Source organism: Saccoglossus kowalevskii, chromosome 5, assembly GCF_978046115.1.
Source record: "Saccoglossus kowalevskii chromosome 5, keSacKowa6.1, whole genome shotgun sequence".
Taxonomy (NCBI): Eukaryota; Metazoa; Hemichordata; class Enteropneusta; family Harrimaniidae; genus Saccoglossus; species Saccoglossus kowalevskii.
In genome coordinates, this window is record NC_140645.1 from 39,951,119 (window position 1) to 39,969,313 (window position 18,195).

The window sequence follows — 18,195 nt, forward strand, 5'->3', positions numbered from 1 at the left end:
AAGTAATCATATTATTAATACTCTTGTAACGTGTTATTATGTATGAATTATTAAAATATGCCAGTAAATCATCGGTTCTCCGTCTCGACCTCTAGTCTATGAGAAAATATAAGACAAACCACAGAGAATGCACAAAATCCAAGTATTATTAAATGTTCAGAAACAGTTTTCAGGAGTAAAACAATGTATGCTAACATTTGTTGTACAAATCGTTTGAATTATAATATAATTTTTCTTTAAGTGAGTCAGAAGAGAAAGTGATTCTAGAGAACATAAAACAACAATAGAAACATGGAGACGCGGATCTCATATTATTATAAATAAAAACTAATGGCTTATTTATTTAAAAACAAAAACAAATTGAGTTCATTGCTGAATAAATTATTAAAAGACAAACAATTGCATATCGTTAACATCGATGGATATCTTCGTCTTTTATATTTCAAGTAAGATAATTACACTGTGTTTCTCAAATAATACAATTGACTTATAGGACATTGTATGAATCTAATAAGAAAACACTAGTTACCGGTATACGACGATGTCAGCTGCCTCAATCGACTGCAAATCACAGTGTATCAAAATCCAATCAGAGATTAAATTGAAACGAAAATAGATAAATGTATCACTTATAAGGGATAAAGTCAGATAATAACCAGTTTAAGAGTTAAACATCAAGCTGTCGTCTCACCAACGACCAATTTCTGATTGAGTTATGTTAGTAAAATGAAAACAAGAATTAAATCACGTGCGTTCCACAATTGAATCAGTAAAAATAAAGCAAATATTGAAGGATATAATAGAAAGGCCGTCAACCGGTAAATTTGTCTTTTATATGTCACAAATTATATTGTGGAAATTAACCAGTTACAACGTTGAATAATTATTAATTTTAAAATCGCTATTTACCAAAGAATAATAGTTCCAACAGTGTATCCCAAAACTCAAAGAACTCGACGAACAGACAATTTATTGACAATTTTTAGTAAAACAATTGAATGAAGAAAAACAACAATTGCAATCTACTGAATAGTAATGAAAATGTCACAAATTGTTTTGACGACCAGGTACAATGACTCGACAGATAATATTGATTAATTAACAATATTAAATTATACTACGTGAGAAATTATGGCGCCATTCTTACAATTACTACTAAATTATATCGACGATTTATGAATAAGTGTTATGACGTTATCGAACGAATGTGATGCTAGGAATGCTGGAATAGTTGCTGGGTATGTTCATGGACTGACTGGAGATAATTTTACGAATGATTAATAATGCACAAACATATCATGCAAATACTAAAGAAGGCAATGAATGTCATGTCGCCCTCAATCAGCTTTCAACTGAATTTTAAATAAAATCATTAGGACTGCCATAGAGGGCAGTATAATCTTAGCGCTTGGGCGAATTTCTCCCAAAGATTACATATATCAAATAAGTGTTTCAATTTTGGTGAAACCACATGTAAATTATATAATTCTGTTCGCCTGCTACATTTTATGACCAGTTTGTATCTACAATGATATAAGATTTATTTATCATTATTTATTAAAATTATGACTGAAAGATTTTCATATCCGTAAAATATGTGCAAGCATACGACTGACATTTCGCAACGTTCGAATTTCGAACAAAATCCAAGCACTCCTTGCGCGATATGCGTCAGATCGGTTTTGAATGGACGTCGATCTGCAACTTCAATGATTCTGGTCGACTAATTGGTGAAATGAGACTTAAAGCTGGACGGTCGTCACCTGCGCACGCGCGGGAATCGAGTCAAAAACACTGAACAACATCTACATTTCAATCTGTATGACACAGAGCAATTACCGACCATGGTGACTGTGGAAGCTAAAACAGGAGGGTCGTCACCTGCACACGCGCTGGAATTGAGTCCCAAGCGACGATAACAACACACGCAAAACGCAAAGGCTCATGGGTAGACGGTTGTTTGTAAACAATGAGACGTTATGGCCATCTGCCGCATGCGCGGGTGACGACTCCCCCGCTTTAGATAAACCCTTCTATTTATTTGCCACAGCGTTTTCCAACAGCTTATAATTCGTATTTGTTTCGTATTCCTACCTATCCCCAGTACAGTCTATCACCAGTCTCTCCAGTATAGTTGCCATTTTATTAACCATATGCAGTGGTATTCCCTAGCAAACACACGTATGCAAACTACCCAATGGTCGAAATGATTACAAATAACTGAGTTACAGTAACGTTTTCCGTAATATAGTATTTCATTTATGAATCAGGTCACTGGCTGAGGTTATCAAAGTTTGAATTCTTAGCCAACTGTAGCTGGCGCTATTGATTGATTATCGAATTTTTGTGACAATGAATTACTGTTGACAATTTACGCAGAAGAATTCAATTCGACAAACCATTAGACCTAGTTCACTTAAAATATTTGTAAAATGCATTGAAATAATTTTAACGCTGCTCCCATTTCATTTAATGGCATAGTTTATGTGTTTAAGATTATATTTCCTTTTATCCGATGTCATTTATATCACCGCACTTCTAGAGTAAATTACATTAATGAAATTCACTTCATTGGGCGATGATTACCCGTTGAACAAGTCAACTCATTGATGTATGAAAGCATCATGACCGGACAAAGCTTAGCAACGACCGTGACTGGCGTAGCAAACTTTATTCAATGATATACGCCATTCAGAAACAATTTACACCAACAATAGTCTCTAAACATAATATAGTAAATCCCCCATTGAAGAGAATCACAACAATTTGTAACAAAAATACCACAAGGGTGTGAACATCAACAAATTCTAAATATTTAGACCACACCAGCTGAAAAATGAAGGTTTAATCAGAACTGACGGAACATTTATTAAAATAAAGATTGTGAGTCTTAGCAAATGCAGCACATGAATAGTACAGTTGTTTTTAGTTTTCTTGGTAGACATAAAGTGCTCAAACTGGGCAATTTAAACACTCAGTAGGAATATCCAATATGTGACTCAATGGAACTGATGGAGATAGCAGCTTGCTCCTCAATACATTTCTGATTTTCAGCTCTGAAAGCTGGAGCAGTCAACTAGGAAACCTTATACCAGCTATACAACATGACAATTCTTGACTAATAGACTATACTTGAATTTTACATTGGTAAGTGCATGCAAGATTCTTACAAGGGATTCTTTTAAGAAGTTCAGTACTGTAAGACGAGACCATGAAGAGTTTTGCCTTGCAACTTAGTTTCTAAAAAAGATTTCAACATTACGTTGATCGTCTGATTATGTGCAAAATCCATCCCAATAAAAACCTCGATGACCAAATTTGTTGACGGGCATACATTCGATATGATCTTGGTAAATTAATCTAATTCTCTGGGCAATTGATATAAACCACTAATGAGATGACTGGATAAAGATTGCTTGAGAGACACTAATACAATCAATTAGACACTTCACAGAGTTTATCCAAAGGATAATATACTACTGGAGATGCCGCACACGTGTAACTGGTATACTTATACGTATACGTAGAAGCTCGAGTAACAAGGAAGTCCACACTTGTTACGTCAATTTGGCGCTATTAGGGTTAAAGTGCCTGTGAAATGCCCAATCACACATTTCCCATTTTGGATTTTTTTCACACTGAAATAGACAGTTATCGATTGTTTGGTTGAATATGATTACTCGTATCCGAGTGAATGTGAGATATTTCTCATGTTGTAGCCACGCCTACCTATCCTGAAACAGTCGACTCTAGCCGAGATATACTGTGCCGCCAAACGCCAAAATATGAGAGGAAGCCATACTCTTGCGATATACTTTCATAATACTGCGTCATTTAACGATAATATTAACGGTATATATGTTGCGACCACGTATCTTTTAATGTGATGTCGTAATTATGACAATTGACATAGACATAGGTAAATCGTTTGTTCACACCACCATCTTGGATTAAATACTGGTTGTTGCCATCACAATACATGCTGTCACAGCTGGTTTCCCCAGAAACAGATCGTCCCGAAGAATTCATATATAATATTTTCCAATTTACGTCTAGTAGTAGTTTCCCCTGTTCTCAGAAGTCAGAAATGAGGCTCCAAACCAAATGAATGTTTTTTCATTAACTGTGACTGAATCACTGGCAAATTGCAGCACAACAATAATAGGAAATTATGTATTATTATGTCTTTTATTATTGGGAGCCGTGCATTGACGACAACATCAGACCGACTGCTGTGGATTTGAGCTAATTTATTGTAATACTCCATTGTATTGGATGGTATATTCGGTATATGGTGAGCGAAAATAGAAAAAGTTCATCAGATGTGATTACACATGTACCTAGAAACCGTATCACCCAGGTCCTACGTCACACTGTGATGATATGCATTTGATAAATTCAATATCAGCTATGATATGTAAATTTGGAATTTACATAGTCACATTTGCAATATGTGGAATTTACCACAAATACCTACATGTACATGTATTAATTTACAATGATGCATAGTTTCTGTATTATGCATTATTCATCGGCTACCCCGGCATATGTTACCAGCTCGTCAGCCGGTTCACTGGTATGATCGTTCATACTTTTCTGGGATTTCACCAACAGAAACCGCTTTGTGGTGTGTTATTGAAAATAATCATTTTTGATCATACCTTACTACCTAAATAGTTTACATCCAAAGGTTAAATTCAAAGCATTACGTTTTCGAAGAAAACATACATGCAGTACACGGTCAGTGGTCATGTCATACTTCGTATTGGTCAGCTGAGAGCTTCAATGGAGGTCAAATATTCTTTGGTAAAATGCTCATTTTATGGTTTTCACTTTTCCTCAGCCTTTCAATGTCACGACATGAAGATCATTCATCAATAGTATATCACCACAGCTGTTAAAAAATACAAAGATTCACAACAATACAAAACATAAGGTTTCTCCTATCAAAGCCGTAGGAAGCAAAAATTAGGTTATCCGGCCATCCAGCGAGGGCCGTAGGCCCGAGGCGTATTCTGACGTGGGCCGAAGGACCATGTCTACTAGGGGGGACGTGCAAAAGTCGTCAGGCCATAGCCGGTACGGCCGGTACGGTTCCTATGTCCTTGCCTATTTCATTACTACATTCTGAAAGACACTCGTATTTGCACTGCTATTCTGCTACAGCTCGACTCCATATTCTAAACCTTCAATCAATTTTAAGTTCTAATTTTTGAAGTAGATGGAAACATTTACTAATTTTTTTTACAACAACAGTTATGATGTAACACTTTACCCACAAACCTTTGCTGAAGAATCAAAATATAGAAGTAAAATAATAAAACTTCGTTTTTGTACATATAGAACATTTCGTTGTTATACATATAGGACTATTATGTTGTTTGTCCATACTCCCCCCTTAAAACAGTTTAATGGTGCAGGAAGATTTGAAGACAAGTTGTTCGTAGATCGCTATGTTTAAAATTATAATAGATTTGTTTCCAACTTATAACAATATATCTTACAAACAAACATTATAATTGTAAAAATTTTGTCCGTGGGAAGAACAACATATTCAGAAAATTAAAAACCATGCACCACGCCTGTCATATGGTAAATCCTTATGTCCAAGAAACATCCCGAATTTTATGAAATACATTCTTTTAATTATATTATAACGTATGATAAACTAATCGTTTTAAACAACCTAATTAACATTTTAACGTTATGGACTGGACTTCTTTCTTGGTGTTGCTAGACAGGACTTGGCGATTTAGTGGGTCAATTGTAAAATATGCAATATTTATAAATTCTGAATTCTGTAAAATTAACAAGGCTTGCACTAGTGTCACTATTGTATCTATTGCTTTATGCATTGATTCTAATTCTAGTCGATACCACACCGTGTAGACAATCCGTCCAGTATATATCTAAACAGTATTATGACTATTCTAGAAATAAGAATATACCTTAAGTGAATGCAGACGAGTTGACATCACATTACCTAGATATAAATAGGATTTATCCTTCTACTAATTCGGGGCATATATAGGAAAACATTAGCTGTATTTCTTGCTCGATTACATATTGAGACATGTGAACATCGGGCTTAGAAAAATGAGATAGGCACATATCCCAAACTCCAAGGAAATGTACGCCTATGCCACTAAACACACTCCTTATCATACGATCCATGTCGTAGAATACCCAGTTACTACTGTGTAAACTCTGAAGCTCATTGACATTATCTCGAGCATGCGCAGACTTAAATATAACTACTGCTGTTGGACATCGCTTCAAGAATCTTTGAACCGCAAACTTTGTGACAAACAGTCTGTCGATGTAGGAGCGAAGTGACCAAGATGCATAATGAAACATTATGTTCATCATTACCACATATTTTTTAGACGCACAATTTTCCTTAGTAATGTTGTCGAGGAATTCGCTCTCAAAGGTAAAGTTCCAAAAATAAACTGGCCTAGGCCCCACTGAAAAGAAACCATTGCCTGTAATTATATCTGTGTGATTGTGGACCCAATCAAGTCGTTGTCGAATTTGACCAATTGTTGAGTCACCACATAATCGTATGGCCACGTTGGATAAACATTTTCTAATCTGGACAGGAGTCCACTGTTGACTTTTGCATACTAATGAAACATATGTCTTGTTATCTGACCAGTAACCATCATAAATAGGAATCGGCAAGTCTGGGCCACATGGTGGAAGAGATGGTAACTTGAATGACGAATCTGGAAGAAAACAATTAATGAAACTAATTAATTCTTAGTACTAGAAATACAATGAAAAATATGATGAAATATCAATAAAACATGATAGCTGAGTAAAGCAACAACATATTTAAACAGCTAATTTTGAGAAGCTATGAAGCAATGCTTTGATTTTCCCCGTGTTCTTCTTATCTTCTGCTGTACATAGTTTTCAGCTTTATTCAATATGTAAAAATAATACAAGGTAGCAAGAAGAAGTGCGTTATAAGACAAGCCTAAGCATTGTACCATTCATAGGTGAAAAATATACACATATTATATAACATAAACAATAAATCTTTGTATGCTGCCAATACTTCATACTATTTGTAGCACAATAAAAAGAAGAATTACAACTATAACTCAAAAACAAATTATATATACCCGCTATCTTTATCGCCAATGGAGTGCAGGTAAGTCGGGTTTGTTCCTTCCTATATGGATGAAAAATACGAGAATGTAACAAAATACTCATGCAAGTAATTGCGTTTCTATTGATTATCCCATAGACGCTATTACATACCCAGGATGCTATGTGATTTGTACGATTGTACTGCAAATTTTGCTAAGTAATCTACTGTATTTAGTTGAAAGGTAATGTGTGATCATAATATAAAACTAACTTAAAATACAGTGAAATTATGTGAATTTATACAAACACCGATCTAATATAAAGTGTTGACAAAAGTAATTACCGTCGTCGTAGCGAACATGTACATTTACTCGTTTCATCCTTTCACAGACAAAAGTAGATGTTTCCTTTAGTTGTCAGATAATTAATTAATAATACTAAGCAATGTATAGTCAGATTTAGGTATATGACATACATGGTCCAATTATCTGAACTAATGAATATGTATAGAATTATAACTGACTTCACAACTCTTGATCAAATAAGTTACTTGCACCTAGATATGCAATATTGGCGAAAGTCCGCCAATGATATAATTACGACTTTCATCATGAATCAATAGTTTGTGAATTACTAAAATCATAACCATCGATGTAACAACAACATTATATCTATAGTATACAACATTATATCTATAGTATACAACATTATATCTATAGTATACAACTTACCCTTTGAATAAGTAAGCAATATTTTGTTTCTCCTGTTCTGCGACTTGTACAAGAACCGCGATGCCGGAAGTAGCGTTCACAAGTTGTTGACAAGAAAAGGACTTCGGTTTATCACATATAAACACAGTGCCGCCTAGTGAATTTTCATTTCCGTAAGTACATTTATCTGCCCACACTCCTTCACGAAGTAATGAACAGGCAGTAGTCTCAGTTTTGACACCATCACCGAAATGACCCGTCCAGGGTACACGCTGTTCTTTTAGCCGTTGATTATTGAAGTGTAGTATCAACTCTCTTGTGAACAACAAGTACACGGATATATATGCATCTCCAGACCATGCAGCATAGAAATAGATAGAATATGTACCATTTCCATAGTCATATACTCGCCCTGCAGTGCTTTTTAGTAGCTGTGTATTTGACATGACAGCTTGGAACATATCTCCACCTTTGTTTCGTCTGTTGTCATATTTATCATATGTTTCTACGACTACGTGTATATGATCGCCTTTTTTAAAGTGCTGTTCGTTTTCGTAAAAGTATGCCCTGCAAAACAATGAATAATTAAATAACGACATAGTACAAGGATATATTTCGTTATCAATAATTAAATAATAACACATGCTTGTGAGGGTAATATCACGATTTGTTGCCTGTCCAAGGGATGATGGTCATGACCAACAGCCCGAGGGCAGACAACAAATCGTGATATTGCCCGATTAACCATGTGTTATTTATTTTATCACATCGAACAGACATCCACCACGACAATCACAGCTACCATATATCACTCACACCCGCTCTCCCACAAAATAACAACACTTATATTGAAGTATGCAATATTTTATTTTATCTATTATAACAAGTTTCACATTACTCAATAACATACATACACTGTTTGCTGAAAAACAACGAAATACACTCAGTAAATGTTATTTTCAGCCATGGATAGTCTTTTTATTTGAACCGTGTTTCAGCAGTGTGAATCACTCAAATTATCGAGAATAACATTTTTGAAATGAATTGAGAAATTCTTAAACGCAAGTTATTTGATCACTATATAGATAAAAGTGTCAGAGTGCCGTGGAAATGACTGAAATTACTTTCTCACGAACGTACCACACCTATTCACAAGCCACACAGCTTTGTTTAGAGCGTTTTCGGTTAGCATCGGCGTGGAACGCGTAGAAATGCTCACAGCGTAGAACGCGCTGCAGCGACCCCGGCTGCGACGTTTCAGTGTCGGCTTTGCCGTACATTTTCGCTCCATATAAAAAATACCCTATACATCAAAACAGAGTATCTTAAATAATCTCCATTCTGGCACGTTCACTGTCTATTTCGGATGGCTAAAGTTCCTTCAAAACCATGAAAGCAACCCCAAAAGCAACAGCGGCCAGAGCAGCACCAGTGCAGCGAACGACAATTTGTTATGCGCAGTATCGTTGCGCAGTAGTTTCAGTGACGTCATCCATGTGATATACCCATGTAAAATCCACTTGGCGGGCAATATACCATGTAATATCCATTTTTATTCCATGTCATGTGACCGAGTCTCAACCAATCATAGCATGCGTAACAACAGTGAGATGTGATAAACATTGTTCAACTTCCGAATGGAAGTGTGGTTATCATTTCACCTTGTTGATATGTGTTATTTAGTCTAGTATGATGCATACGTCGGTCTCACTGGAAATGAATTCAAAACAAGGTACAGAAACCACACTGCCTCATTTCGTAATCAGGCCTCTAGAAATGCGACAGAACTAAGTAAACATGTTTGGTCGCTCAAAGAAAAAAAATATTGAGCACAGAATAACATGGAAAATTCTTGCTCGTGGTAGCCCGTACAGTAGCTCCAGCAAACGATGCATTCTATGTTTGAAGGAAAAATTTATAATAATTTTTAGACCTCACCACTCCACACTAAACAAAAGAAATGAACTCGTATCATCATGCCGACACAGATCAAAAGCCTTGTTATGTAACACTTAAACCTGTATGTTTTTTATTTTAATTAATATGTTAATTTGCGAAGTATATGTATGCTCGTTGGTGCAGTGAATTAAACATAAAGCTCTTGATGAGTGAGGTACTTGTACCTTACGAAACAGTGCTGTCGAGTTTCAATATTCATGTAGTTGTGTATTAATTCCTCTATTACCGCATTTATCCGCTCTACATATACTTTGTATCGAGCACTTTTGTTTTTGAATAATCGACTCCCACATCTAGACTATATATATATATATATATATATATATATATATATATATATATATATATATATATATATATATATATATATATATATATATATATATGTTATCTATTATGAGGCTATTTGCGAGTATATGACGTATAGAATAATTTATCACATTAATTTCCGTTGTATTGTTTGTTTTACACAGATAGCATATTAAGAAGTTTGGTTTATTATGATGCTTCTGTTTAATAATGGGTTCTCATCAATCTATATTAACTGACGCGAAACAATAATAACTTGATAATATAACTCACCTACTTTTGTCCGTGGATGACATCCAAAACTTCTCCTTCCCAAGAATGAATGGCACACTGCTTTTCTTTTCTTCTATTTTTAAATGACTATACACGTATTCGTATTCCTCCAAAACGCCCTTCCATTCAAGACCAAACCTTGTATATTTATCATATGGGAACATCAACTCGTGCTTTTTGGCAATATTTTGACCAAATTTCTCGGGTGACGGGACAGGACGGGAATTTCTGTCGGCGGGATTCTCTGTCTTTGCATCTTTAATATCTAAACTGATCGGATTTCCCATTTGCGCATTAATTTCTTCATTTGGCACCTCGGCGTCCACTCGCGTATATGCGACAGAGGTAACTGTTTCTGAATTGTTTGGAAAATTACTTGTGATCACCTTTCTGATTCCGTGGTGTTCCGATGCAATATGGGATACATTGACTCGTCTCATCACATAGTTTGTCTCTTCCATATGACCAGTCTGTCAATCAACGGACAAAGTGGTTAGTTCAAAGTAATTAATTAATTAATTCATTCATTCATTACTTGGCAAAGTATGTGTGCTTGTATATATACGAAGAGAAAACTATTTAATAACATTACCAACTCTGTGAATAATCTGTCAGTTCCGAATCCGATGATGAAACCTACGAATAATCGCACTGATAAATACTTTGTGATGAACATCCTGCTTGGTAAGCTAAGAAGAAAAAAAAATAAACGCATCAGATCGCAATAATAGTGTTGTAACAACATTCTCAATCTGTGTAACAAGAGTCTTTGTGGAGGTCATTTTGGCAAAAAGTTCAGCTAGGATATCGTTGTAGGTATCCTACATTGGTTGATTGGTCCTCTGCTATTGTGAGAATATCAACCATCTGAGTAATAATTTGTTACATATTTATGATATTTTGGCAATGTAATTTGTTATTCTTTAACATTCACCAAACCTGACTAAACATTATGGGAACATTTTGTCCAGCAGGCCTAGGGAGTATTGGTTTTGCCAGATGTGCTGATGACCATGTCTTTGTCTGCCATAATGCACGTTTAACAGCTTCGCATGGGGGAAGATTTGCTACAGATACACTACGTGTTGCTGCTAGACGAACACGGAGTCTGTTAAGAGATGACTGATTATCTCTACTATATTTGTTCTTTGGATCATAGGGGGAAACCACAAATCTTCTAGAAGCATTCACCACTGAGTCCTCATTGCCCTTACTAAGTGCCTGGAGATGAGTTAACTCTGTTTTGGAAAGTTTCAGCATTCTCTGTATCACTGTCTTTTTTTCAATACCACAGAATGAGGAAACTGTATCGCAGCCAGTTAAAGAATGAACTGCAGGCATTACTGAACAGGCGATTTTGTCTGCTATATTGTGAATTGTACTTACAGCCTGCACCTGTGGCATGTAGTGAATTAGAAAATACCATCACATCAGTGTCTAGCGATTGCACAACCAGTCTTCCACTAAGGCTATTGGAACTGATCCTGCTATCAAAGTCCATTGCATGTAGAAGCATGCGAGTGTCAGATTCAATCTGGGTTGATAACAACTCACTTACTTCTTGAATACCATTGGCTGTAATACATTTTGTAGTGAGGGCACATGAATATCTGCTTGCAAGGAACAACTTGGTACTAGGGTTGCTGAGTATTATGGTATGTATGCTACATTTTCCTCAAGATATACTGAAAGATAAGCTGTCAATTCTGCTTTGTTTGATGGAACACCCATAAAGTTGATAACTTGATATTTTTGGGTGCTTCCTGCACCCTGCTGGCGTGATTGTTTCTCACACTTTGGGGAATGTTTATCATCATATCGATCGATCGAATGCAAAATGAACCCCTTTTGACTTTTCAAAGTGACTTTTTCAACTGTTCAACTTTCAACTGTTGCAATAGAGTCATAACATCCAAAATATGGACACATCACTCTCATTTTCAGGAAGTTTTGACACAGACACTTTGACACAGTCTTCCAGGGCATGAAGAAAGTCATTCGTCTACTGCCCTCTTCTTTGAAAAGAGTCGGTGGAACTGCTGTAACAAGATAACTGAGTACTGTAGCCAGATTCACTTCTGGACACACTTGTGCTAATGTCAGAGCTCTTTGGTAAATCAACTCAGGTGAAACTTCTATTCACTTGTTTTTTCCAGAAATATTTACCTTTGACGTTTTCTTTATGTCCTTGAATGTCTTCAAACCTGACTTGGTAATTGTGTCATAGAATGATTTGGGGTTTTCAAAATGTATTGTAAAGTCACAAAGTTACTCAGCATGGTCGAGCTATTGCCCATTGCATTAAAAAGTGAATTGCTGATGTCTGGTGTCGCAACCAGACCACTGCCCATGTTTACAAGTAGTTGTGGATGTGAGTTGGCATCAAATGGGTCTGTCATGTTGTCTTCTATGTACTTCAACCTCATCTCTTTCCATCATTGCGGGCATTGCTTGCTCGTGGCTGCTAGACTTGGCCAGTCTTAACCCACTACGACGATGCATTGACTTAGCATTGATCTAATATATGTCGCATAGTTTTCTAACATAGAACTGCTGAACCTTTATTGTCGCTGATGATGGTTGTTTCTACTCCCATGTCACTCCATATTCCCTTGAATTTACTAGAGGTTCGCTTTACTGAAAACTGACCCCCCAGCAAAAGCCTCAGTCACTATCTCTGGCAGAAATATCTTCATCTCAATTGCATACAAAGTTGCCCATCGAGAATAGTTTTGCCGGTCTGCTACAACAAATTATGGAAGCATGTTTATTTGAGTGCACTGATGCAATAGCCAGTTGCCATCTCTTGTTGCAAAGTAAGATTTGTAAGATATTACTAATATCAACTAACTACTATAATTACTAATATTAACTAACAGTTGAATGAGCGCCTCATATACCAATGTCAGCCCTCTTGTGGCCCGGTAAAATTGCTTTCCTGCCAACATTCTCTCTACCGTGTTTGGTGCATAGACTCCTGAGTCTGCCAAAATGTCCCTCACACCAGCATCACCCCAGATGTTTCCAATACACGCAATAAACGTTCACAGGTGCAATTGTGCAATCTGTGCAATTGCATATCAAATGTGGCAATCCTGTCCATAGGCATCGGCAACAGGTTTACCCCTTTTCAGAGTAGTATAAATTGTAGCCATGTCTGATGGTGGAGCTTCAATTGATGATGCGTATGCTGCAACTATCACAACATTTATGTTAGCTGGAGTTGCTTTGGCATTCAAACATGTCCAGAATGGAATCACCTGGCTGTGTGCATAATGTATTACTTTTGGCACTGGTAAAAATCCAAGCAACAATACCCAAATATAATCCAAAAAATCATTGTCAAAAAGGCAATATTTACAAATCCGAGAACACACAGGGGACACACAAACATGTGGCACACGCCATATATCTCTCAATCACAATCATGAATTTTAGGTCATCCTCGTGCAAGACAATTGACATCCAGCGCTTCTATTACCATCTGTTTCATAGAAACATGATACTTGTCCACCAGCTGATGATACTTGCCATAGAACTTTTTAAATGACAAGGTTAGTCTTTCTTTTATAAACCCTTGACTTAATAGTTTAAAACAGAGAAGACGATTTCGTTGTAAAAATTTAGAATACATACTACATGCTCTGCCATAAAGGATAAGCTGAGATATGTAAACGCCATAAGCAGGGGAAACAGGTATATTGCTGTTAAGGTTTGGAAAATTGATGATAGTGAAATTGAAATTATCTCTTTTGTCATAAAGTCTAGTAGAAAAATGACCATTGTTGTCAAATTTGAGGTAAATGTCAAGGTATGAGGCCGAGAAAGCTGATTCTGTAGTTTCTTTAATGTCTAGTTCTGTGGGATATATCAATGGGAGTGAATCACAAAAGTTAGGATTGTTGATGGAAAGGACATCATCAATATATCTAAATGTAAAATATCTATCAATCGTGATTTCAATTTACCATGTGGTATTGTACTATATAACGTGGAAAAGTCGAATGTTTTAATAGACTTTATTTCAGATAAAGATTTAGATCCAAAAGTTCTTTAGAATTGTGCAATATCCACATGTGATTAACGCCACTCCTGGAGAAGACAGTGTCACAGAACTTTTGAATTCCTTCTTTAATGGCAGACAGTATTGTAGTTAATGTTTAAGACAATTCTTTAGTTGAACAATTAGAATTGTGTAGTTTTGGCATTCAATACAAGCCGGGCAAGTCATCATTCTCAACTCTGGCTGGTATTTTAAGAGAAACCATGAAAGACTTGTGATTCGCCTGGATTTCTTCCTCAGTAAAAGTGGTTTGTCTATAAGTAGGATTACCAGATGTATGGGTTAACCCTAGTTCCTGAATAAGCCTTGTGTAGTAATACGACTTATGTTTTACATATAAAAACAATGTTGTTGGAAGCTTTATCTGCAGGAACAACAACATACCTGTAATGAAGAGAAGACAAACATTTCAGAGCAATATGATCTTTAAATACTGACTTAGGTTTTCTATTCACACAAGATTTTAATTTGTGAATGCGTTTCAGTATCAAAGATCTAATTGACTTAACCATCCAGAAAGACTGTCAAGCTCAACTTTCTCTCTTTTTGTTCACTTCCTGACATATTCTTTAACAGAGTCCATGATGATCTTAAAATTATGGCTCCAGTTGATGGGTTGGGCTTCTCTAAACTTTGGTCCATATGAAACTACCTTGCGGAGGTTTTTATGTTCAATAATGTTTAGATCGACTGTCACATGATCAGCAGGACCATATTTGAATTTAGAAAGAGAGCAAAACTATTTCTGGATAATTGGCGTAGTAATACCCATAAAAATACCTTTAACACAATAAAATGGCCCAAATATTTTCAGCTGTTCGGTGACCACTTCCAGTGCATTTGCAATTCGTTTAGGTTTTGCACGCTGTTTTGTCATTTTTCAAATGAAAAAATCTGTGAAAATGAACCATCAATACATTCAAGTGTTTTGTAAGTAGAGCGTGACAGTTTTGAAATCGGTGGCCATTGAGTGATATGTATTTTTGCTGTCAATAGCTTCAACATCAATGTTATCATCAGCTTCTTGGAACAATGATTGCTGGTACACAGATCCCATGTGCGAGATCTGTCTTCTCAGCCGCTGTAAGGAATGCATTGAGTTCATCATAGCTTGCACACATCCCATATGCGTTGAGAGTCTGGATAAGGTTTCTGCTGCCGTATTTGTGTTGTAGTTGTAACATAAGGCCAATGTAAAATGATGGAATAAATTGCATTTTACCACGCCTACTACAGTAGATACTACAGTCTGCAATTGACAGATATTTCCGTCTTATATCATTTCTTGATATGCAGTTCGGATTCACTGAATGAAATGCTTCTTTGTCAAACAACCATTGAAGGACATTTTGAAGAGATTCAGGGACAAAAACTTCTGATGCATTCAGGTCAAGGTCTTGAGCATTTGAGTATTCATTTGTTGTTTCTAACTTCTCAATATCCTTCCGAATAATCCCAACAGCATTGTGGAGAATCTGATCTTCTGACCTTCCATCTTCATTGTCCTCATCCTTAAGTATCACTGGTTCGATATTGGATTCCAACAATGACTGTATTTTTACAATGACTCGTATATTACAAAATACTAATCTACACTCCATAACTCAAAATGTCATAGCGTTTGGTGACAATGATTTCATCTATATGGATTTATACATATATATCAAAACGTTGTGGAAGATATTCATGTCAGTAATAATTACATATTTTATAACATGCACAGTGTGATAATAAATATCTGTGACGTAGGATACTGCATTAAATATTAAACTAAAGCCAAAAAGACAAACACTTCCTAGAAACAGCTATCGAATCGTTCAAAAATATTCCCAAAATTCAATTTAATATGACTCATTAAACGTATGCGATTATCGCGCGCACTAGTTTGGAACGTAGACGCAGACGCGTCAATATAATTTACATATGAATAGCACACATTAACCTACTCTTCGTTAAACAACAGTTCGCTAATTAAAACATAATTTTTTGCATCTTATTACTATTTTCTTTGTATTCAGGTGATAAATAGATGATCGCATGCGGCTCAGAGTAATACACACACTGACTGTAATCACTCACTCGTGTGACAAACAGACAATATTGTGAGAAATTCACCATAAGTATATGTTTGATATAAAGCATCCATGAATGCTACTTAGTACTTGCATATTATTTTTACTTTTGACTAAATTGTGCAGGACAGTGATACTTTCCAGTTATCGGATCATTTGCTGACGTCACTGACTATGGTCAAGTTTTTTACAGTCTTGTGTTTGTAATAAACAAAAAAGATTTTGGTGTCAAAAAATTAAAATTAATTGATAATGTACAGCGTAACCTGAAAACTAGGATAATTAGAATGGCGGCCACTTTGATAATGTTGCCATGGAGGGACTTTTGGTAATTTTTGTTTTTTGAGGTAGTCTGTACCCATATCAAATCAATCAAAATTAGCTGGTAGTACTCCACTTGCCATCCCACCTCTAAATGCTGGTCTAATCTGCAGGCCTGTAGTCAGTGTATATATGTATGTTTTCCATATTCCAGCGACAGGTTATGACATTATAAACCTATAAAACATGGTGATATCCGATATTCCCATACAACTAAGTTGTTAAGGAGAAAGTCACCATTTCAAACTATGATTGAAAAACGTGTTTGGCCATTTTTCCTCTGGTATGATGTACATATATAATTTATGATATCATTGTTGTCCCAACCGAATACATGCCCCGACTATAATCGACTATATAGTTATTCTCTATGAATGTGTGTGGTCATAAATTGAACGTTATCTGACTCTCTACTCTGCTCGTTTCAACACTTACCTGAAATGGATGTTGCTCGCTAGTCAATAATACATCCTCTTAAACAAATGTAGTTTTCTGAAAATAAAAATCAGGAGGCGGAACGTGTGCATAATTCCAAGCCGGTGCTAGGACGCTACCACTATGAAAAGGGGGAAAAACAGTGGTGACTATGTTCACGAGTCAACACAATAGATATATTGCAATTATTTGGAACACCTACAGATAGTAAAATTCAATACAATCAGGGATCTCTCCGCGCTATATAAGTCAGGCAGTAACTGTATAATATCATCACGTCATAGATTCGCCCCGATAACCAAAATAATCAATAGAGTCGTTTCATATTAAAATTTTCAAAACAAAAACATGCTTTTATTTGCGCCATGCATTATAAAAACGCGTCATCACACAAATAAAAATGCATTTATGTGCCGTGACCTCGTGCATATATAATTAATTATTGGATAATTTCGTATAAGCGTTTGCCTGTTATTTTAGAATAAAGCACATACATATGATGTGTATTGCAGCAGCTGTCCTTCTGTAAGAAGCTAACTGAAAATCAATGCACGTTTCAAACTGTGACCAGTGTTTGTTTCTTTTTTTATTTTACATTCATCAATTGTTATGATATGGCCACCTAGACGCAATTAAAAACAAAATATTTAACAGACTAATGTATGTGTTCGTGTTCTTCCCTTTACTTTACGCTCTAATACTGTTATTTATCTCATTCAATATGTACAAGAGAAACTGAAAGATCAAGATTGTTTAAACGATAAACAAACAGCGTAATTTGTAGTTGGTCTGATATGCTTCCCAGTGCAAATAGTTTAGTCATTCTAGCAAAAATGGGGGGGGGGCAACTCGTCACAAATTACAACAGAAATAATTTCTTCACAGTGCCTTTCGGAAAGGTATCTAGATTGACATACTAAATGTCTAGGAAAATCTAGGCTTCCGAAATATACTT

The 18,195-nt window shown here is 35.8% G+C and overlaps 1 protein-coding gene across 1 annotated transcript; it reads right to left on the bottom strand.

The window, feature by feature from the left end:
• Positions 1-2,656: 2,656 nt before the first annotated feature.
• LOC144344092 (NXPE family member 3-like) lies at positions 2,657-17,354 on the bottom strand. The gene is made up of 6 exons (XM_078006239.2): positions 17,241-17,354; positions 10,942-11,038; positions 10,350-10,819; positions 7,830-8,375; positions 7,131-7,180; positions 2,657-6,728 (listed from the first exon to the last, which is right to left on the bottom strand). Exons 2-6 carry the CDS (start codon positions 11,023-11,025, stop codon positions 6,001-6,003), a joined length of 1,878 nt encoding a protein of 625 aa, XP_077862365.1. The 5' UTR covers positions 11,026-11,038; positions 17,241-17,354; the 3' UTR covers positions 2,657-6,000.
• Between the last annotated feature and the right edge of the window lie 841 nt (positions 17,355-18,195).

Excerpts from the sequence above, each read along its gene's own strand:
- LOC144344092 (XM_078006239.2), bottom strand. The coding sequence starts at position 11,025 with ATGTTCATCACAAAGTATTTATCAGTGCGATTATTCGTAGGTTTCATC. Across the intron at positions 7,181-7,829 it reads ATTGCTTACTTATTCAAAGG|GAAGGAACAAACCCGACTTA; the intron begins GTAAGTTGTATA and ends TCATCCATATAG. Across the intron at positions 6,729-7,130 it reads ATTGGCGATAAAGATAGCGG|ATTCGTCATTCAAGTTACCA; the intron begins GTATATATAATT and ends GTTTTCTTCCAG.